Genomic DNA, 22,369 nt, shown 5'->3' with positions numbered 1-22,369 from the left:
TACATTTTTATATACCTTTTTAATGTCTTTTTTTAAATGTACATAAATTTTCTAAAAAAAAAAAACCCATTTTGCTGAATTTTAACAGAAGTCTGTATAAAATTATGCACAAGAGACAAGAGATCCAGTTGATGTAATGGTGCTGACATAAAAAGTTGGCATCTTGAATACTTCACTCAGTTCAAGCATGATGTAGCTTCAATGAAGTGTTGGAACGAGCATAGGAAGGAATATTTATGTGATACTGTTTTGCATTGTCTCTTTATCTCAACAGAAATGTCTTGCGTTATTCTATATTTTTGTTATTGTCAACAAATCCCAGAAAAAGACCAAAACTTCTCTCAGGCCGAAGCCCGTTGGTGCCTACTGGTCATTTTTAGCAAATGTCACTCAAACTGGAGTAGATTGTGCATTTGTTGGGGACTATTTTCAGCGGCGGATTAACACATTCGGTGCTGGCATTGACTCAAAGTAAACTACAGTGTACAACAATGGAGCTCTATGGTACAGAGGAATAATATTTATCAGATCCACAAATAATACTTGTTATTAGAGTCAATTCATTGTTGGTTTCGCCTTTAAAATCATTTGTTGACTATAAGAAAAATATAAAGAAATAATCCAGATTTATCCTTTACTTCAGAAGGTACTTAAGTAGAAATATACAGTGAAGGAAACATTAAGAGATTGTATTAGTTAAAAAGGACAGTTTACTAAGATTCAGGACTCTTAATAAATTCTATGTTTGTACTCAAATTTGGTGGGTGTTGTATTTATGTGTTAAACCTTTTATGTTTTGTGGTCTAGTTGGAACTTCAAAATCTCATTTCAAACACCAAAATCAGGGTTCCTCGTCAACTCCTGCAGCGGGAGTTTAAACTTTCCTCGGATTGTCTTTTGATGAGCGTCTGTGGGTGGCACTCCTGTTCCAGCTATGCCGTCTTTTATCATGAGTACCCAGCTGCAGACAAAATGGCACCTGTGTTTATAATAAAGTTTGACAACATTGAAGAAAAGCCAACAATGATATACTCAGACCAACTTCTGCTGCCGAGATCATGTGATTTCCTGTCAACAGCAGAGATGCCTCTTGCGGAGGTCTGCCATTTTGTCTGCAGGTCCCACTCTCTTTTATTAACATGTACTCATGTCTTCTATTTATTCCAAACAAATCACTTCTGTTGCTGCTGAAAATGTATAAATTATTACTTCCAGTTCACCAGGAAACGTTTTCCGCACAACAAAACATATCTGTTTTTAAGAAAAATGTAGTTAATGTATTGTTTTATACCTAAAAGAAAATCACAGACTATGACGTCACTTCACTTACACGGCTGTTAAAAATGCTTTTATGTGTGTTAACTATTTTCTATGATAAGTTTTGGTGTTTATCTGGTTTTGGAACCAAAGTCTTCACATTGTTTTGTACTCCAGACACGAGTCTCCAAAGTGCTAACACAGGCCTCTGCTGTGCATCGGGGCGTTGAGACTAATCGGTTGTGACGGTCCAGTGTGAACTCGGCAGGCTTCTGGCACCGGATCCCTACCTTCACTGCCAATCCTCCATCTGCCACCGGATCCACCGCAGAGAGACGCACCGTCGCTGTGTGTCACCGGGACCACAAACTCACACAAGGATATCTATAGTTTTTACAATAAAGCTGCAATTTTGATGCTTAAATTATACTTTCACATGATGCTGGTACCGTACTGTATGAAATAGAAGTGTCAGTAGTGGAGTGTGGATATGTGGTCAAAATCTGTAAGCCCTCCTTACCTCCTTGGGGCACACAGCAGGGATGCACATTATTTTCAGAACAACCGTCTGTCTGCATCAAGTGATTTATAGAGCGCATGTAAAGTTTAGTAGAGGTGATTTGGAGGCCGTACAGTAACAGTGTCAGCATTAACCAAGGTAAGCATGTCCTTGTCAGATAGATAAATGTGCAAGCCTGTGAGAGAACTGAACTAAGTTAATGAACGAACAGCAACTGCTAATAGCTAATTCAGCATACTTATAATGGAGCCAATTTGCCAAAGTGTAAACAAATATAGTCAGTATATTCCCTTTGCTAACGTCACAATATCTTCATCTTCAAGTACATGTCTCTTGTCTTCATCAGGGACCCCTGACCACTAACTGAACAGATAGATTATGTAAGAGGCAGATAATGAACACAATAATTTTCTTTATTGACACAAAGATTTGCTACTCACTTTCATGCATTAAAAGAAAAATCACAAACCTCTGACAGGCTGACATCTGGTGTATGCGAGCATGGACGACACATTACAGTAGTAACAATGAGCCATAAAAGTGCAATGGAGATGGAAATTACATTCAGGATTATTTGGTGCAGAGTGGATTCACCCATCCATGTGATACATAGGAAGCTGCATCAAAGCAGTTTGATGTCATAGTAAACTTCAGCGAGGAATTCAGTGTGTATCCATTGATGCTTCCTCCTTTCTGTCAAATAACACAAAACAATCTTTATTTTATACCCTGCCCTCCCCTCCATGCCCTTGACTATGACAAGAACATGATCTCCCATCGTACCTCAACCTATTCTACAAGGGGAACACCAGAAACCCGGAGAAAGTGGAGTACTTCCACCCTCCCATCAGGTTCCCCCTCTCCAGTTTCAGGTAAGCCTTGTCCCCTCTCTCCATCATCACCAGCCCGGCATTAGTGGCAGCTTCCCTGGTCACGTCCTGATCACCTGCGAAAGCTGAAATCACCGGCCAGCCGTTGAGAACCAAACTCACCTGGGGAAGGTGGGTGAGAAGATAGAGCAGAAGACATTCGTAGCTTGATAACCAGGTATATATTAGTTTAGTAAGGTGATACACTTACTGTAGTACTGTAGTAGTAAAACTAACATGTTATATCACATTTGTTTAATCCATACAAAAAAAGCCCTTTAAAAACAACAATTTGCTGTTTTAGGGGGGGGTGCTTGGCAACTGCTCAGAGCCAAGAAATATCCATCTTTTTTAAGGATCAAACAAACTTAAACATTTAATTAGTGAGCTTTAGGTGGATTTTGTAACTTTTGGACCAGGCTGTTTGCCCCTGTTTATAGTCTTTATGCTAAGCTATGCTAAGCTAGCCATCTGTAGCTTAATATTTAGCAAAATGTCGAGCCATTCCTTTAAATAGACTAAAACTAAACTTTCTAAAAAAAGCTTTGCTTGGATTTTGTTCTTCAATATTTCAGCAAGAAAGCAAATGAGCGTATTTTACTTTAAGCTGTTGTCCTTACTTGTATTGTCTGCCGGTTGTAAACTTTGACAACATGAAAGCTGAAGCTGTAGACTCCTTTTCTAGGGGCCACGAAGATACTCCTCGCTGGATCAAAATGGCTGCCAACGTTTACTAGAATCTAAGAAGAAAAGGAGATGAAGAGAGAGAATAAATAGTTCAACCAGGCACAGAGCCAAGCGACGAATGGTATATTCAATTCTTGTAATTTTGGGATGTTTTTTGTTGAGCCACGATGTTTGTTTATAAAAAGTTTCATCATTCAGCGCTAAATCCTTGCTGCTTTTTCATGATAGTTAGGTCTGCTCAGCATCCTGCCAGGAGAGCAAGAAAGGGAGGATATGAAGGTGTTCTGGCAGAACATTTGATATAATATACTGTACAGTACACCAACTGCAGGACCAAACCACATCATTCATTTTTATTTGTTTTCTTTCACAGCTCCTGATTAATTACTCTACATCACCCCTCAGAATTGTGCAATACTTTCCTGCCTAAACACTAATCAAGGTGACGTGTGCAGCACAGTGTCTGTGAACTGGTTTACGATAGCTTCCAGGATGTGACACACTGACTCAGATACTGGTAATGACTCAGATCATAATGTTTGTTAATGATGTTACCTGGAGTAATACAGTGTACAGTGTATCAATGACAGTTGGGAAGTTAAAACTGTGATTTTCAATGGGAATCAATCCTGTTTGGTGAGACGAGTGGCAGAGTCGGTTGATCAGTTGGTGCACCATTTGGCTTTAAATGGAAGTTTCTCAACAACCACTGGATGGATTGCCATGAATTTTTCTGCAGACATTCGTGGTTCCCAGACGACAAATCCTAATGACTAAGAAGGTTCTCTGACATTTCCTCTGGCGCCGTCATCAGATCAAAATTCTACTTTGACCAATACTGTGGTTTGTAACTAAATACCTGCAAAAAACTAATGACATTTCCTGAAGTTTGTGTTTACTGTTGATTAGTTGGCATGCTAACATGCCAAACAAGTATTACTCTTGCTAAACATCAGCATATTAACATAGTCAGGTTTTGGAATGAGATGTTCAACAATCACATGAGCGAGTACTGTTACATACAAGATTAGATATAAACAGACTTACAGAAATTAACCCAAAGCTTAAAGAGTCCCCATTAAGCAAAAAAATTACGAGCCGAACCAATCAGCTTCAAAGATTTCAGTGATGACATGACTCCCTCTTTCTGTTTAACTATGCATATCAAATATAAAATGTAGCACCATTTTGCTAATTTCTTCAGAAAACAACTTCCGTATTTTCAATCAAACAGTGGCCATTTTGAAGAGCGGTAAAACGCCACTTGGACACCGGATGGACTGGTAAATCTCTTAATTTTTGCTTCTTACATGGTTGTGCGACCAATTTGGGCGTTTCTACACACATAAACCCCACTGAAACCCACCTGGTCAAAGTAGATGGTCATGGTGCGGTTGCTCATCTCCGAGGGTTCATGGTTGGTGTTACGGATGGCTGAAAACGCCACCCGACCGGTTCCTGACCTCACCGACATACCCAGGGCGTTACCCGATGGCTCCGCAGAGGGGGTGGAGTCGCACACCACCAGACACTTTCCCTCCAACACGATTGGCTCTGTGTCATTCTGACAACTGACCTCTGAGGGCCCCCAGTGGACCAGAAGCAGCAGTCCAACAAAGACTGAGCGGGGAGCAAGATAGGGCGAAGAGGGAGGAGATGAACAGGGCATAGTTCCAAATCTTTGTGGCTTTGTTGGTGCGTTTACTCCCAGTACAGTGACAGTATGGCCACCACAAATCTTCAGCGAGACTGTGTCTTCTTTACACTTCAGTTTAGCGACAGGATCATAGTTTCACTGGGAAAGATGGAGATGGAGTCTTTCTGGAAAGGACTATTAGTTGGCACCAAGATGGCGGCTTCCCATAACAGCAGACAGGAAGTCCTGTATGGACAGTATCGGTGGAGGTTATCCAGTTCCTCACACCACAGCGATAATGGCCATCAGCCAGCTGGGCACTGACACACAAATCCAAAGTGGTTTGGAGGCTTCAGGCCTGTTTGAAGCAGTCACAGGACACAATTTTACACATGAGACTTTTGCAGAAAACGTACATATTTTCATAAATGAAAACAATGACATGACTGACGCTTGGGTACTTTAAGACGCTTTTCTATTGTGGTGTTGTGTTAATTATTTCAGAGAATTGTTGAGGAAGGTTTGATTGGAAAAGGCATTCAGACAATGCTTAATTGACTTGGTTGAAGATTGCAAACAATGGGTCGTCAGTGCTGTAACTTTAAATGCAATCAAAAGCTGAAGTGTTCAATGGCGAGAGGAAAACGATTATGTTGAAGAAGAAAATGAGTAGAAAAAGTGATGAGGTAACGTTTTGGCCAGGATGAGTGCAGCATGAGTAATGCCAGCTAGACTCAGGAGGGGGTGGGGGTGGGGGGGCAGCGGACTATCGCACTCCCACCACCGAGAGGCCATCTGTGGGTAAACATTTTCTTCTCCCCTTGCACCTTTCCAATTGAATCCCTATTTCTGTACTTGCATTCCTTTACACAAACAAACACATATAAAAACATGCTATAAATACAGATGTGTAGCCACCATCATTCCCACAGCAGCTGACTCTTCATGCACTGCAGGAAAAGCATTAAATAAATGCTAAAACATATTTTTAAAGAACATTTCTTACATTAAAACTAGAGAAGTTTAGTAGAAATCATTGAGGAAATTAGTAAGATGACTCCCTACAGTTAGTGCCTTAACAACACACCCAACAATAAGAAGCAAAAGCATTTTCACCAAAAACAACCCTTGCAACATGCATAAAGAAATTATGTTTTGTTCCAAAATATTACCGGAAAAACACCCACCTCTTACTTTGATCGTTGGCTCTGTGGCGACGTACAGAAACCAGCTTTCTTCAGTGAAGTTGGAGCATCCCAAGAGCCCGGTTCCCTGTTACCTTTAGCTTTATGTTGCCTCTCTTTTCCCCTCCCTCTCTCTCTTTTTAACTACCTCTCTGTTCCAGGGAACCCCTGTGTTCAACCAGACGTTTAATCACATCACGAGCATCGCGCTCCGTCTGTTCTCGTGGCTCCTCGACCCCCTGCTGCCCCCGTTTCACCTCCCTCCTCCTCCTCATCTCATTTACCTCAGATATCACACAACGAATGGCAGAACTGAAAGGATCAATGTGGTAAACAATTTCAGTTATTCAGTTAGGTGTCTCAGGTTTGGAAAACAAAACTCTGCATATGCAAAGGATTGATTAATCTTGGTTATAAGATTTTGGAATACATAATTACACCCACATTTGTGTTGTCAATACTTAGAAATTATGTTTATATGAGGAAACGTTTTTAATGAATGTATTTGCAAAGTTGCAAAATGTTCACTGACAACGTGTTTGATTTGTTTTCCCAACAAAATCAGCTCACAATACAAAATGACACAATTTTTATATTTCAAAACATGGCTTTTATTAACAGTTTCACAATTTGCATCTCAAGTTATACATTTAGCCCATTTTAGGCTTTTCACAGTGCAAGGTTTTCTATATATACACGAGTGTGGTATCATTTTGTAAAGATTCATAATTTATAATACAACAGTTACAATTTGAGAAAACAATTCATGTTGTCAGCAATGCTGTGTCATTGAAAACTGAAATAACTCGTGAATTTCAGCCTGTTGCAGGCCAGCGTTGATCAAATACTTCAACAGTACAATAAATGTGTAACAAAATGGGTTAAAAAACTAAAATAAAATATCTGTTTTCAACGTCCTCCTTTCTTATGACACATCACACATCTGACTCGATGGTTATGTCCCGTCCCTCCCTGACCCTTCCCTCAAGAGGACAGATGATCAACGGGGCGGCGTTCTTCCCATTGTCTTGAACACAGGGGTTAAAGTACGGGTAGAGAGGCTCAGAGAAATGACATCCGCTGTAAGTGTAAATGTGAGTCTTTGCTTCTGCGTCGTAGAAGGACACCAACCCTTCCTCATAGTCCAGGAAGATGCCCACTTTCTGGGGGGTTTCCTGGAGGTTGAGGGTGACGGAGGGGCTGGCGCAGGCGCTGAGATTGCCACCTTTTCGCCGGCAGATCGCCCAGTAACCGCTGTCAGGACGCACCGTGATGGCCCCCTTCCTGTTGATGGACTCCCTGGCCACGCCAAGATCCCAGTCTGTTTTATCTCCAACCTGAAACACAACGTACAAAACACAGAGTCAGACACACAAAACACAGCCAGCTCAGACACGCATGCGTCCTTCAAATGAGGTGCTTTCCCGTAATAAAATTACGTTTGTGATTCAGTTATCGGTCGATTGTGTTTGAATTTACTACATGTAGAACTTGTGTTGTTGATTGAAAATGAGAGACCGTGTCTCTTGTGTTATTTTTAGGTTTTTAGTATCATGTTAAATAAAGGTGAAAAATACAGCAAAGAGCTTGAAATTAGCACAAAAACCGGTGTAAACTTTGGACTCTGATTATTTTAGTGTGTGCTTTTGTGGAGCCTAACTTAAGTATGCTGCAAGCTTTTAGTGTGTTTTCTTGTTTTTGAGCTCCTACCTGAATGACCCAGTAGCGTCTTCCAGATGTGAAGCTTTGTTTCCCCAAAACGCAGACGCAGGAGTCAAAGCGCTGAGGACTGTCTGTTAGCGGGGACTTCTTCTGGCTGCTGAGGCTCACCTGTGGATCAATGAAATCATCGTTATCCTCACGATCTTTATATTATTTGTCTGATTAGCAAGTGGTAGTTGTAATTGTCATTGCCACCAGCTAATAAACTTATCATTTTCACAATCAAAGCATTTTTAGCTTCATTTTTAGCCCAGAAGAAGCAGGAACCTTCGACCTTGCTGTAGCCTACTCCATCACTATGGCTGGTCCCCCCTTCAGCTCTGGCTAACCAATCATTGCTGGTTGATAGGTTTAATCAGCATTATGTGAACTAGTTTGGGCTTGAATGTTTGTCATATATAAGTCCTGCACTCCAGCTTTAAATGCGAGAAGCCCAAACTATTCTGAAGAACTATTGGTTTCCTAGGGAGACTGGGCTCTTGACCACACAGTCAGACAATACCTTCTTTCTGTCTGGAGACAGGACCAGCCAGCCTGAAGCAGTCTCAGGATCCAGAGTGACATCGACTGCAGAAACAAAGAAGAAAAACAGTGAGTTGCGTCATAAAAAAGGGTACTAATCAAGGTTAAACTATGTTATTGAAATGAGCAATGGATGTATGATTGTCAACATACCTGCGTACTGATCCATCTTGCTTGCTTCTGCAAAAAAAGGAGAAGAAAAAGGTTATTTTTATGCATTGATTTTGACAATAATCTCTTGAGTCTTTGGTCATTTTGTGCAGAGGATACATCATTTCTGCAAAAGATGACTGACCCTCTGCAGACAGTTTGTTCCCAAAATCCTGGCAGATGTCCACCAGCTTAGAGATGGCTGTCCTCACTGCCCCTATGCAGTTATCTGAGTGCACCGCCACCTCAGACCACTCTTTAGTGGATGGGAGTTGACTTAGAGACGGGAAACTCTAAAATAGGGAAGATACATGGGCTTTTCTCGTAAGTCTTGAAATGTTGACGCAGCACAGAAATATTGAAATGCAGTTCAGCCATCTAACCTGTAGGAGGTGAAGAGGGTGCTGAGTGAGCTCCAGGTGCTGCAGCTCGCTGCTCCTCGTCTGCAGGTCGTTGATTTCCTGCTCCAGCTCCACGAGCAGCTCCTCGGCTCTCCTCTCGGCCTTTTCCTGCCTCTCCTCGAGCTCCTCGACCAGCCCGGCCTGTTGTCTCTTAATGGCGTTTATCAGCAGGGTGCAGACCTGAGAGCTGCTCTGTATCTCTCTCTCTGTGATTTTCTGTCCATTGAAACAGAATCAGAATCAGAATCAGACATACTTTATTGATCCCAGGGGGGAAATTAGACAACTGACAATAGAAGATGTAAATTTACAGATGCAAACAGAGCAGTTAACTCTTTTTCAACATGCATCCACGCAATAATGCCAGACTTACTTTGCTCAGATCCACTGAGTTTTTTATCTGCTCCATTTTTCTCAGTCTGGCGTGGATCATCTGTTGAATGTCGGTCTTTGTCTCCCTCAAATAGATCTGCAAATGTTCAAAAAAAGTATAACATTTTGAGTATAATGCAGAAAAAAAGCAAGAGCTGAGAGAAAAGATTGAATGGCTACAAAATACAGATTCTACAAATTCATTTCAGGATGACAAAATAAACTTCTCTTCACCTTAACCCTCTTGCTCTCCTTCTCCATGGGGACGGTCACATGGTGCTTGTGGTGCCTCTCTGTGCATCTCACACATACAGGCGTCTGGTCTTTCTTGCAGAACATCGTCAGCGGCATGTTGTGTTTTCTGCAGAGGTGGCTGGCGGGGAAGGTGGCCGGATCTGTCAGCCGGTGTCTCTGCAGGGCTGGATCCCTCAGGTGTGGTGCGAGGTGGAGCTCACAGTAAGACGCCTGGCACACCAGGCACGACTTGACCGACTCTGACTTGTGTCCGGGGCAGATGTCACAGGGGACTTCGTCAGCCTCGAAAATTTGGTTTGGGGAATGTTTGGCGACGTCGACTTCCTCCTCTTCTGTTGTTGTCGGCGGCAGATACCTTTTGATTTGAAGTAAATTCCGTTAAATCTCAGTTCAATTAAATATTTTGCTTTTTCTTTTAATGTGATTTGCAATCATCTGAAAGAATCAGAATGCTTCAAAAAAAAAAGATTAAAAATACACCTTTTAAAGATTTCAATGATTTCAGCAAATCCTCTGTTGATCCTGAGCTCTGGACGTTGTTTGAATGTCTCTTTGCACAGAGGACACTCCGACTTGTCCTTCGTGTCCCAGAAGCTGACGATGCAGTCCAGGCAAAAGTTGTGTCCACACGGGATGGAGACCGGGTCGGTGTAGACGTCCAGACAGATGCAGCACCTGAACTGCACCTCAGTGGGCACGGAGGCCATGTTTCTATCTGGAAAAACAGGGAAACAGATGTGTGATTTCCAGTCATGCTCGTGCCATAAAGCCTGTTTTAGTTTGTCATTTATTCTAATTATTAATACCAATAATGTAATGAATTTCTAAGTCAAATTGTAAATACATGTTTGTTGCAGTAGTATAGTATCAAAACCCTCTTACCTGTTTGGGTTGTCATGTTGAGTGTCCTGCTTATCCTCGTCAGATGGAGCACATAATGCAGATGCAGCATGCAGGAGGTTTATATACTCCTCACCGTCACTCCTTGTCTACAGCGGTATTAGTCACTCTGTCTGTTTACCGTTTAGCTCCTCCCCGCAGGGTTTAGATGCATTTTCCCACATTGCTCGTTAAGTCTGGTATTTCTGGTTTTGGCTGCGTTATGTGAAGAGGCCGCACAGTCGAGCTCAGCTGGAGCGACGTTGAAGCGATGGAGGGGTTGGGCCTCAGCTGCAGACCGAGCTGTAATGGGAAAGTTTACAAGTTGGTCATTTGTACTGCAACACACTCTGACATTATTTCCTGCTGTGTGGATGATCGAACAACAGCCAAAACATGACCATTTAGTTGATCAGGATAATAAAGGTGTGTGTGTGTGTGTGTGTGTGTGTGTGTGTGTGTGTGTGTGTAAAATTAATTGTAGAAAACCACCTGAGATAATAATCATGTGCAAAGTAAAAACATGTGATTCAGGCAAAGTTTGGGCAGAGATATGTGAATAAATTAATGAATTACATTTTTATCATTGTGTCAAACACACACACACACACACTCACACACACACACACCACTTTTTGGGACTTACATTCATTTCCTGGAGACTTACTTTAACTTAAATCAGCCTTTTCCCAATTGGGGATATGGCTTTTGTCCCCAGTTGGACAAGCCGTCCCCACGTAATTGGTATGTTGTCTGAAATGTGTCCCCGTAAGAGCAACACATTTACAAAACAGAAACCTGTACTGTCACTTGGATTGACAATACCAACTGTCACGTCTCAAAGCACATCATATTCACTATTGTGCAATTTGATCCTGGTGCTTGTGACACAGTAATGTTTGAACAGAACGTTCTCATAGCAAAATTAAGATCTACAGTACAATTTGTACTACTACGGCGAGAAAAAAGTATTTTATTACATTAGATACATGTTATTTTCACGACATATTTATATTTCTCATGTAAATGTATGTCTAGAAGTTAATGTAATTAAGATTATGCTAATTTTGTTTTGTCTTTTCTCCTTTCTATCTTAACAGTCTTGATCTGATTGATAGTCGTGATCGTGCACATGTACACACCTGCCCAAAGTAAGTAAAGCACTCAAACCGCATAGTACAAATAGATTATGAATCATCCACACACACATACACGCACACAGGCACACACACGGACACATACACGATCAGAAAATGACTCACAGTGCGTCCAACTGAATCTTTATTGTAATATTTATACTTATACTCAAATTAATCAAATGATTTATAATCTGCAAAATAACTAGAAACTATTTCTGTCAAATAAATGTAACAGAGTAAAAAGTACGATATTTGCCTCTGAAGTGGAAAGTAGAATAAAATTGAATACCCAATTTATGTACAAGTACCTCAAAATTGTACTTAAGTAGGCTACAACACTTCAGTAACACTTAAGCACTTAAGGAAATGTATTTAGTCACTTCCCATCACCAAACATCATATTTTAAAGTAGGTAAGTTTTGCAAAAGAAATCAAAAACAAGTACAATATTATTGTACTAATATCCAAGTGAAGTAAAAGTACCTTAAAATTCTTCTTAAGTCCAGTACTTAAGTAAATATACTTTATACTTTATACACTTTTCACCTCTGGATGTCATTTTTAAGTCAATAAATAATTGAAAAACACATTAAGGTTGTTAAAGAACACAACCGATTTATTAAAAGTGTTGTGATCTGATCCAAATACTGACGGAATATTTTCTTCTCTCAGTTTTCCGGCAAGAAAAACGTGAGTGATCCGGCACGTGCCAGTGGCCAAACCAGGAAACAGTAGGAGTCTTTTTTTCAACCAGCTGTCACGCCAACAGGTTAAAATGAACTCTGATTCAACATGCCGGAAGTCACTTCACCATATTCTTTATTTAGATGGTGATCTAAGCTGTTGTGCTGTTTCCCGGTAATAATCCCTAATTAACTGTTGGTTTACCACTAAGATAAAAAACTTTCCCCTTTTTAAAACAAGTTGGTCACGTGTTGTTAGACTGAAGAGGAGAAACAACAAGAACAAAATCAAATGAAGCAGCTCGTTAGCCTTATATCGACATTGTATCTGCTTAAACGGCTGTCCCAACTGGCTTTATAGTCACTGAAATTTGGCCCGCTATTATTATGTTATATAACAACATGTTTAAGCAGGCTATAGGCTGCTCTCAAAGTACTTACAACAATGCCACTACTGTGCTCATGTACATGTACTTAGATATGAGAATCCGTTTTCAATGTCACATTTTATTATTTCTACAATATTGTCATAGTAAGAATGTTCTGCTCCAGTTTATTGATTACTGATTATCATTTACAAATATATGACTTCCTTAAGTGTAAACTATAAAGAAAATGAAGGGGTCAGTTGTGTGGCAGCATGTGCGGCCTTCACGCTTGGACTTCAAATTGTCAGAGCTGAATTTAAGCCACTTCTAAAGGATCTGTAGAATAGGACTTTTTGTTTTAGTGTCAGTTGTCTTAGTCTGTTAATGTTGTTGTTATTATGCTGCCCTCTTGGCCTGGTCTCTCGTTGAGTCCTGCAGTGTTAAGACCCTTGAACATCCAGGAAATAACAGAATGTAAAATGACTGATATGACTCTATCTTACTGATGTCAAAAGCTTATTAAATGCTGATGACGAAAACGGTTGTCACTCAGAAAAGAAAAGATGTAAAATTCATCTTCTTTGCTTCCAGGAAAACTACACTTGACACTGAGCAGAAGCTTGTTTTTATGTTGGAGCAGTTGATAACAGAGAGCGGATTTGGTGATTTGGGAGAAAGGTACTTAGTTTTAGACATTTGTTGATTCAACTGTACGATCATTTTGGAGGCTGCAGCTTGTGGTGCTGTTGTACTGTATTGTGTTATTTTGACGGGTGTTTCTATTATTTTGTCCAACTAATCTACATCAACAACAGTAGGCTAAATGACAGAAACGCCTCTATGCATAACGCGATACAGTTCAACAGCACCACAACGACTGGGACAAAAAACAGGAAACATATACTAAATAATAAACTAATTCATTTACAACAAAATAATCAAAAGAAATACAAACAAATAGGTGGGAGGAATCTGTGAAGTCAGTATTGGAGAGAGTGGACGAGTAGAAATGTGCTGCATGGATGTTGGAAAGCCACAGCACAGAGGTGTGTATGGTTTGGCGTATATGAATGGGACACACCCCATGTTGCTGATTAGACTCCGACAGGTCTGCAGCCCTGGAGACAACATCATACTTAAGTGCAGTACCTGAGTAAAGGTACTTTCCACCACTGACATATATGTAACCTCATGGTTCAAGCCTGTAAATGTGGCGTTACATTATTTGACATTTTACATTATATGCATCTCGGTTCAAGCCTGCATACACACACACACACACACACACACACAGACTGCACTGAAACCTAAATAGTCCTGTTTGCCAACACACACAAACACACACGCCTGTAAAACAAACACTGGTATTTTCATTTGATAAAGATTAAGATTGTTTTGAATTAATGTCCAAGCAGCGAGATGGCTTTTGTAAGAGCAACACATTTACAAACCAGAAACCTGTACTGTCACCTGCACTGACAGCACCAACTGTCGCGTCTCAAAGCACATCACATTCACTATTGTGCAATTTGATCCTGGTGCTTGTGACACAGTAATGAACAGAACACTCTCACAGCTATATTAGGATCTACAGTACAGTTTGTCTTCAACCAGCATCAAAACTATGTGCACTATTGAAGTGAGGGAAAAGGTTTTTATTACATTAGATACATGTTTATGTTCACTACATGGTCATATTTCATATAGTTTCACATAGTTTGTCAAATCTAATTCAAAAACATAATTTAGTTTTGTATCTCTATACTTATGCTGTACATAAGGAAACCCAGAAACAACCCCTTTCTAGGATTTCAAAAGATCTGGGGCTAAGCCAAAGCCTGGCAGACCATTGCAAATGTATTACACTGGTGTGGCAGACCTCAGTATCCCACAATCTGCTGTTGATAATGGAGCAGACAGGTGATCCTTGTCAGCCTTGGTATTGGCATTTAAAGGGTCGTCAGACACTGGTAAAAAACATAACCTCACCCATCAGTGGACCAATGAAACAGTCCCTGCAGGATGATTATGATGAACTGACAGAACCTGGATTACCTGCGGAACAACTGTGAAACAAAAAAAGTCCAAATGAAAGCAACAAGCATGTTTTTCCAACTCTTTAGCTGTCACAGAAGAATTTGAAATGAACCCTGACATGCTTCTCAAGGTGTTGACAAGAGCTGCTTTGTCTACACAAGTTCAGAATTCATTAGTGTGTGTTGATGCTGCACAACCGGTTCCTGACCTCACCTACATACACATGAACTAAAGGCTCAGCCACAACAACTGTGGGACTTTCCCTTTAAATGACTCATGTATTCATCAAACACACACGCCACCTGGTGGGTGTTTTGACTCAAAGCAGCTTCAGTTCAGTCGTGCCGGCCACAGATGAAACAGAGACGCGTCACTGTGAAACGAGTTTACGCAGCTCATCTCTGCTTCATTTTATTCTTAAAGCTGCTATGTTTATGTTTTTAAAATGTCGGACTTTAGCGACTCCTAGTGGTTTGTGAAGTTTTACAAATAAAAACTATGACGTTAGAGTAATTCAATAGATGCTTTAGTCTCATAACAATTCTAAATGAATTAAAAGTTGAGAAACATTTTATTTGTTTTTATTATTATTTCTTGAGTGCAAAAGTATATATAGTCTTTTGTACATTGAAAGCTTACAGCTTCAGAAAAATCAGTACCTGATAATCATAAATGCCCAAAATAGACCCACATTTTATACAAATATCTGAGAAAACTTCTGTAAAAACAATTTAAAATTAAGACGATTGCCAATTAGCAGCATTAGTTGGCTGTAAATGAGGTATGGTAATCAATAACGACATGTAAAACAAGTGACAGCCGACGACTAACAGCGTCAAAAGAAGCCAAATGGTCAAAGAGATAAACAACATAATAACAGTATCAGCAGTTATAAACATGGCTTATATTAATGTATTTCTTTTCAGGACTGGAGCATTAGAATATACAACCAATACAATCCTTACAGCGCCCACTTGTGCTCCCAACTGTCTCTACAGCAACACAAGCAACTTAAAGTATCAAGTAAAATATACTTAAAGCATCAAAAGCAAAAGTATTCATTGTGCGCTAAAATGTGTATGTTGCATTAAAGCTGTCAATGTAGTGGAATAAAAAGTACAATATTTGCCTCTAAGAAGTAGTGGAGTAGAAGTATACAGTTGCATAAAATGGAAATACTCAAGTAAAAAACATGTACCTTGAATTTGTAAGTACAGTACTTGAGTTAAAGTACTTTTCAGTAAGCCAGATGAAACTAACCTCAACAACTCTGTAGGTGACTGAGGCTAAATGTCTGGGACTTCTCACCTGCAGATTGAAACTGTAGAAGCCTTTTGTTCATGTTTTCCTTTTTGCAGTGTTTCTTTATGCCACATATGCATTCTCAAACAGGTGAATGTGTTTCTAAACTTGTTTGTCTTTTCTATATATGTGTGCTTGTGCTTTCCGAAGTTCCCCACCACTGTAGCAGGCAGTAAAATTTGGGGTTTTTAAAACAAGACCAGGTGCTAGAACAAACATCAGGAAGTGTCTCTTTAAAAGGACGGCCTTCATGACTGCCAGCAATGAGCAGATTGGTGGAGATGTGGATGGGGTCTCAGCAGGAGGGCAGTGTATAAAAACACTGTCTGTATAGGCTGTATACACCAGTACGTGATGTGCACTCAATTTAAACTTTCTCTTAACAGATAAGGAAATGCCGTTGAAACAAGTGTGCCCCGAGTCTCCCGTTCATAACAACGCAATCTCTTCAGTGAACCCAACCTCAACAGGACAGATAATCAACGGGGCGGTGTTCTTCCCGTTGTCATGAAGACAGGGGTTTAAGTACGGATATAGAGGCTCAGTGAAGTTACATCCGCTGTAAGAATAAATGTGAGTCTTTGCTTCTGAGTCGTAGAAAGACACCAACCCTTCCTCATAGTCCAGGAAGATGCCCACTTTCTGTGGGGTTTCCTGGAGGTTTAGGGTGACGGAGGGGCCAGCGGCGGCACTGAGACTGCCACCCTTACGCCGGCAGATCGCCCAGTAACCGCTGTCAGGACGCACCGTGATGGCCCCCTTCCTGTTGATGGACTCCCTGGCCACGCCAAGATCCCAGTCTGTTTTATCTCCAACCTGAAACACAACATACAGAATTGAGAATTAGAAAAACAAGCAAATGAATGATGACGAGCCCACACAAGACATGATGTTGGTGGTCTGTCATCGGATCGGAACAGCTCAGCATCCTTATAGCCACAAGGGGGTGTGAAGAGTCATTTAGTCACATCAACAGCACATAAAGCAGATCTGCAAATGTGATCCACTAGCCACTTTGATATACAGCAAATCCATCAATCACAAGGAAACAAAATCCATGATTCTTCATTGTAACCTTTAATGATTCATTATTGGTTGCTGTTAGATGATAAAAGAGTAGTATATTTAACATTATGTACTACCTCCTTCCAAGCTAATTCAATATTGTCTCCATTTTGTGCCTTATTTATGATGCTGTATATTTTCAAGTGGATTATGCATGTAACCACAAAAAAGAAGCAGATACGAGTTTGATTCTCATCCTGTAGGTGTATTGCACGTTTTTAATCCAGTTTGGATGCTGCTGATTTTTCTCCTCAAGTAGCTTCCAACTAAGACAATTTTCTACACTTCTATTCTGTGTCTGCCATCCTGTCGCTTTACTGAAGCCACATCCAACTTACAGTGAGTAAAACTTTCAAATCTAAGAATCCTTGTTAACGGTTGTGCCATTATATAAAATAGGAAAACATTTTATCTTGACTTATAAAATAAAGTTTGTAAGATTTCAACAGTGCATGTAAGCACAGCACAAGAGAGTAAATAGTGCTTGAGGTTCAAAGTGTAATTGGAGGTCTCATTTCCAACCTGAACCACCCAGTAGTGTCTTCCAGAGGTGAATCTTTGTTTCCCCAGGACAGAGACGCAGGAGTCAAACCTGCGGGGGTCGTCAGGGGGAGACGGTTTCCTCTGCTGGCTGCCGAGGCTCACCTGTGGATCATCGTCATTGTCAACAACTACTGGCATTCTGGGGTCAGGGTTTGTTTGTGTTGAGTTATAGCTATGGTCTATGTTGTCCTCTTCTGGGTGTGTTTATTGGTTTGGTCAGCTGGTATATTTCTCTATTTTCAAGCTGTGTAGCCGATCATTCAAGTAATTATTTGCATAGTACTGAAACTTCTCCAGTTCAGAGTTGGTATGAGGAACTTTTAAAGCAAAGCTATCTTGTGATCTGGTGTCACGATTATTGGCTCTAAACAGGTTAGATAGCATGGTCTCATAAATGCAGACACAAGTATGCTGATGCCTTCTAGATGCCAGAGATGATGACCACCCAACTTTTTCATATAACTGCACTATTGTAGTCAATGTCCAGTGGTTTAAGGGTAGTAGCATACAGGATAGCTCCATAATCCAAAATAGATAGTATTTTTCTTGGCTTTAAAGGAGAAACTAGCTCTGTTCTTAAGAATTTTAACTTATATCTTAACTTAAGAAATGTAACTTTTAAGGAAGATGTTCAATGTGAGTTTTGGAGGACAATCTGCTGTCTAACCAAATTCTTAAGTAATTATACTGTTGATGTTACGAGCATGTTCGCAAACATCAATAGTTTATGCTCTTATGAAATTCGCACATTTTGTCTTGAGTTTAAAATAAGCTTTAAATCCCAACGGAGGTTGGGAGAACATTGAAAGCAGACTGTAACCTGTAGAAGGCCTGGTTTGCAGTGTTGACAGCAAACAAGATGGTGTCATCAGCATAAAAATGGATATTACAGTGCTAATTTACGTACAGAGGAAATAGAGGTGGGCCAAATATTGATCCTTGGGGGACACTTTTATCAACCAGTTGGGGACTTGATTTGAAACCTTTGAACTCTACCAGGGAGATATGATTTGAACCGAATCATCAAAACCCACTGACAGCAGCTTATTTACCAAAATGCATGAACACATTCAACACATTCACCACACAGCACTATCTTGAAGAACTGTTTGTCACACGCAAGTTTGTCTCATATTTCAGTCAGTGATCACACTGTCACACCTTTTTTCCATCTGGGGACAGAATCAGCCAGCCTGCAGCAGTCACCGGATCCAGAGTCACATCCACTGCAGAGGAAAAGGAAATTTATATTGAGAAGTGTAATATTTACATAATTTAGTTAAGTTCTACTTTTGCACATCCCCTGGTCAATATGGCTCTTTATTTTGTTATATTTTACACATTTTTTATCATGTTTTTTCATATTTTATTGTCAATTTTAAATATTTATGCTTCTTTGCATGTAGTACTTGGTTTTTATCTTTTTTAAAAATAAGAAATAAATTCTCTTTCTATGTTTATGTATGTTAAAACCTACTCTGCAATAAACCTGATTCTGATTCTCTGTCCAGGAAATATCAAGACCAAATTGCTTAATAGATGATGACAAAAGTTTCACTTTTAGGTGAATTATTTACACTGTTAAGTTCATATCCATACACATACCTGCATATTGATTCGTCTTGCTCACTTCTACAAAATAAAAGAAAAAGAAATGTTTGAAGTCAGTTTTGTGAAGACAAAATGAAACAACTGTCTCAAAGGAACATTTGGCAAATGGCCGTTGAGCAGTAAAACTTAATGGGGCTGTTTGACCTTTATAAAAGGCTGTATGTGCTGTTGAATTATTGAGTTATTGTGTTGTCTTGTGTGACAATTGATTTTGTGTCATACAAATAGTAAAATATGATCACTGTCATATTTAACAAACAAAGAGCTTTTTGGAGGCACAACTCCTACACAAGTTTATTACCTGTGTATCCTGACAACAACAATATCGCTACAGAAGTTACTGACCTTCTGCATTCAGTTTCTTTTCAAGTTCATGACAGACGTCCACCAATTTGGAGAAAGCTCTCCTCACTGTCCCTATGTAATTGTCTGAGTCGACTCTGACCTCAGACCAGTCTCTGGTGGACAGGGGAGCACTCACAGAGGGGAAACTCTACAGTAAAACAGGACAACAGTGACACACATTGCTTGTGAGTGCAAAACAAGATTCTGTCTTATCAGGGATTGTGATTGTACTTATCTAAGACATTTAGCATAATGTATCTTTGGTATAAATAATCTGGTGTGGTTGAAAACATGAATAGAGAGCATTTTCATGTGTGCCGGACTTTCCAACCTGTATGAGATGAAGAGGGTCGTCTGGGTACTCCAGGTACTGCAGCTCACTGAGTCTGATCTGCAGGTCATTGATTTCCTGCTCGAGCTCTTTGAGAAACTCCTCCGCTTTTCTCTCAGCTGCTTTGTACTTCTGCTCAATCTCCTCGATGAGCAAAGCTTGGTTTCTCTCAATGACGCTTATTACCATGGTGACGACCTGAACACTTGTCTGTATCTCCCTTTCTTTATTTTTCTGCAGATGTGCATAAATCAGTATTAACTCATATTGAGTTAGTTGCGCAAATTGAGCCACAAATTGTGAATCCAGTTATAAATCCAGGACATTAAAATACAACACTTACCTTGCTCAACTCCATTGAAACCCTGATATCCTCAGTTTTTCTGATCTTGGTCTGGACCATCTGTTGAATCTCTGCTTTGGTCTTCGTCATCTGAGTCTGTAAAGGTTGAAGGTGAACACAAATACATAATCAGGAACACTGTATTGCAACAGGCAGAAAATATACATTATACTGGCAGACTCTGCAGCATAAAACTACACTGGTATTGTAGAATTAACATAAAGTTAAACTGCATGAAACATGCATTATTATGAAATCTCAGGCTAAAAGATAGAAGTAGATCATTAGATAAAATAAACCTCTTTTCCTTACTTTGATCCTGTTGCTCTCTCTCTCAATGGGGACAATATCATGGTATTTGTGGTCCCTCTCTGTGCATTTCATACAAACAGGTTTCTTTTCGTTGTTGCAAAACCTCTCCAGGATCATGCTGTGTTTTCTGCAGAGGTGACTGGTGGTGAATGTGGCTGGATCTGTCAGCCTGTGCTTCGTCATCACTTGATCATTGAGATGAGGCGTCAGGTGAATTTCACAGTAAGACTCCCGGCAGACGAGGCACGACTTAACCGCTGTTGCCTTGTTTCCATGGCAGATGTCACAGGGAACATCAGACTTAGAAGGTTGTCTTGGGAAATGTCTCTTTGGTGGAGCTGGCTTGTATGTGGGCTTGCCCCTCAGAGACCTTTTTTTTTTTTTTTAAATACAGAGCTGGTTAATTTAAGTCAAATGTGAAAAAAAGACATGCCTAAAATAGTATATTGAAAAATTGTAACATCAACAGACCCTTCAAATTTCTCAGTGATGTCTCTTAAGCCTACGTTGATCCTGAGTTCTGGACGTTTCTTGAAGCCCTCTTTGCACAGCGGACACTCCGACTTTTGTCTTGTATCCCAGAAGCGTTTGATGCATCCCAGGCAGAAATTGTGGCCACATGGGATGGAGACAGGGTTGCGGAAGATATCCAGACAGATGCTGCACCGAAAGTGCTCCTCAGACAATGCAGAGGCCATGTTTCTGAATGAAGAATGACATTATTTTACTTACAACATTTTGTGGATTTCTTCTACATAATATATGATATTTGCTCAACCCTAGCTTTTTGTCAGATTTTAACATATAACTCTTAAGTAAAAAACAAATATAATCAAAATTTGCTTAATTGTCAAGACTTCACCAGGATAGAAGTATTCATTATTATAAAATGGTTTACCTTTTAGAATCAGAATCAGAAATACTTTATTGATCCGCCTTAGTTTATTTATAATTAAACAAATTAATACACAGCCAGGCTTTATCCCAAACTGAGTTTGAAATTAAGTAAACTGTTCAACAAAGAGGTACAGTGGGAATATGTTTTTCAGGGACTAAACTTGGGAGATAAGTTCATAGTTCAGATAAACCGTCTCTATAGAAATATAACAACAATGACAAAAACAAATAAAATGTCATTATATGCAGATGATATTTCACTTTCACATGTCAAAATAAACTATTTGGTTTAAACAAATTGGTATAAAACCAGGCTTCATCCCAAAGTCAACTCTTAAGCATTATGTAATTATATAAAAGGACAACAATGGAAGACTTCATACTGTATCTCTATGCAAAAAAAGCATTTGACCAGGTAGAGTGGGCATATGTATTTGAGACACTTCAGAGGCTAAACTTGGGAGATGAGTTCATTGTACAAATCTCTTTACTACTATACATCTACATTTATTGTTTCTCAATTACATCAATTTAATTTACCAAGTTGATATAATGCTCCCAACACAAATTATGCACTAGCCACATTTGTAGTCTTCATGAAAATAATTGGCCACTATTCAGTTGCCCATTAATTCTTTAACTTAATGGGTGATTGATTATAGCAACAGAACAACAAACAAAAACAACAACAACAACCTTATGACTGCATCTGTCTTACAAGGTATTAGACTAAAGTTACTGTAACACACACTGTCTAAATAGTCCAACATGTGTGGCAGTAACTTGTTATTTCTGCACTACAATCTGCACATCAGTCCTGTGAGAACCAAGACGCTTGCTAGTGATCTTTCTCCTTCTGAGGTTTTAAACTATTATGAGGAAAGCATTTTACACAGTATACGTAATAGTTTTATTTCTTTTCAGAAATATTTAGCAATT

The 22,369-nt window shown here is 39.8% G+C and overlaps 3 protein-coding genes across 3 annotated transcripts; all 3 read right to left on the bottom strand.

Annotated features, from left to right (window-relative positions):
- Nucleotides 1–2,571: 2,571 nt before the first annotated feature.
- LOC139305954 (cerebellin-1) lies at nucleotides 2,572–5,002 on the bottom strand. Its single transcript, XM_070929905.1, has 3 exons — nucleotides 4,700–5,002; nucleotides 3,267–3,386; nucleotides 2,572–2,769 (listed from the first exon to the last, which is right to left on the bottom strand). The coding sequence occupies exons 1-3, from the start codon at nucleotides 5,000–5,002 to the stop codon at nucleotides 2,572–2,574; spliced, it is 621 nt and encodes a 206-aa protein (XP_070786006.1).
- Nucleotides 5,003–6,746: 1,744 nt separating this feature from the next.
- Nucleotides 6,747–10,510, bottom strand: LOC139305824 (E3 ubiquitin-protein ligase TRIM39-like). Its single transcript, XM_070929775.1, has 10 exons — nucleotides 10,458–10,510; nucleotides 10,056–10,290; nucleotides 9,555–9,930; nucleotides 9,322–9,417; nucleotides 8,931–9,164; nucleotides 8,693–8,840; nucleotides 8,551–8,577; nucleotides 8,378–8,442; nucleotides 7,864–7,983; nucleotides 6,747–7,490 (listed from the first exon to the last, which is right to left on the bottom strand). Exons 1-10 carry the CDS (start codon nucleotides 10,471–10,473, stop codon nucleotides 7,089–7,091), a joined length of 1,719 nt encoding a protein of 572 aa, XP_070785876.1. The 5' UTR covers nucleotides 10,474–10,510; the 3' UTR covers nucleotides 6,747–7,088.
- A 4,776-nt stretch (nucleotides 10,511–15,286) lies between these two features.
- On the bottom strand, nucleotides 15,287–21,231 carry LOC139305680 (E3 ubiquitin-protein ligase TRIM21-like). The gene is made up of 9 exons (XM_070929603.1): nucleotides 21,005–21,231; nucleotides 20,534–20,903; nucleotides 20,222–20,317; nucleotides 19,879–20,112; nucleotides 19,548–19,695; nucleotides 19,197–19,223; nucleotides 18,753–18,817; nucleotides 17,571–17,693; nucleotides 15,287–16,799 (listed from the first exon to the last, which is right to left on the bottom strand). Exons 1-9 carry the CDS (start codon nucleotides 21,229–21,231, stop codon nucleotides 16,413–16,415), a joined length of 1,677 nt encoding a protein of 558 aa, XP_070785704.1. The 3' UTR covers nucleotides 15,287–16,412.
- Between the last annotated feature and the right edge of the window lie 1,138 nt (nucleotides 21,232–22,369).

This window comes from Enoplosus armatus, chromosome 23, assembly GCF_043641665.1.
Source record: "Enoplosus armatus isolate fEnoArm2 chromosome 23, fEnoArm2.hap1, whole genome shotgun sequence".
Lineage (NCBI taxonomy): Eukaryota > Metazoa > Chordata > Actinopteri > Centrarchiformes > Enoplosidae > Enoplosus > Enoplosus armatus.
This window is presented reverse-complemented; position numbering and strand designations above follow the sequence as displayed.

Excerpts from the sequence above, each read along its gene's own strand:
- LOC139305824 (XM_070929775.1), bottom strand. Across the intron at positions 7,984-8,377 it reads TGTCTCCAGACAGAAAGAAG|GTGAGCCTCAGCAGCCAGAA; the intron begins GTATTGTCTGAC and ends ATTGATCCACAG. Across the intron at positions 7,491-7,863 it reads GACGCTACTGGGTCATTCAG|GTTGGAGATAAAACAGACTG; the intron begins GTAGGAGCTCAA and ends GTTGTGTTTCAG.
- LOC139305680 (XM_070929603.1), bottom strand. The coding sequence starts at position 21,231 with ATGGCCTCTGCATTGTCTGAGGAGCACTTTCGGTGCAGCATCTGTCTG. Across the intron at positions 20,318-20,533 it reads GAGAGAGCAACAGGATCAAA|ACTCAGATGACGAAGACCAA; the intron begins GTAAGGAAAAGA and ends CAACCTTTACAG. Across the intron at positions 19,696-19,878 it reads ACCCTCTTCATCTCATACAG|AGTTTCCCCTCTGTGAGTGC; the intron begins GTTGGAAAGTCC and ends GTTTTACTGTAG.
- LOC139305954 (XM_070929905.1), bottom strand. The coding sequence starts at position 5,002 with ATGCCCTGTTCATCTCCTCCCTCTTCGCCCTATCTTGCTCCCCGCTCA. Across the intron at positions 3,387-4,699 it reads TGACCATCTACTTTGACCAG|ATTCTAGTAAACGTTGGCAG; the intron begins GTGGGTTTCAGT and ends TTTTCTTCTTAG. Across the intron at positions 2,770-3,266 it reads ACAACCGGCAGACAATACAA|GTGAGTTTGGTTCTCAACGG; the intron begins GTAAGGACAACA and ends CACCTTCCCCAG.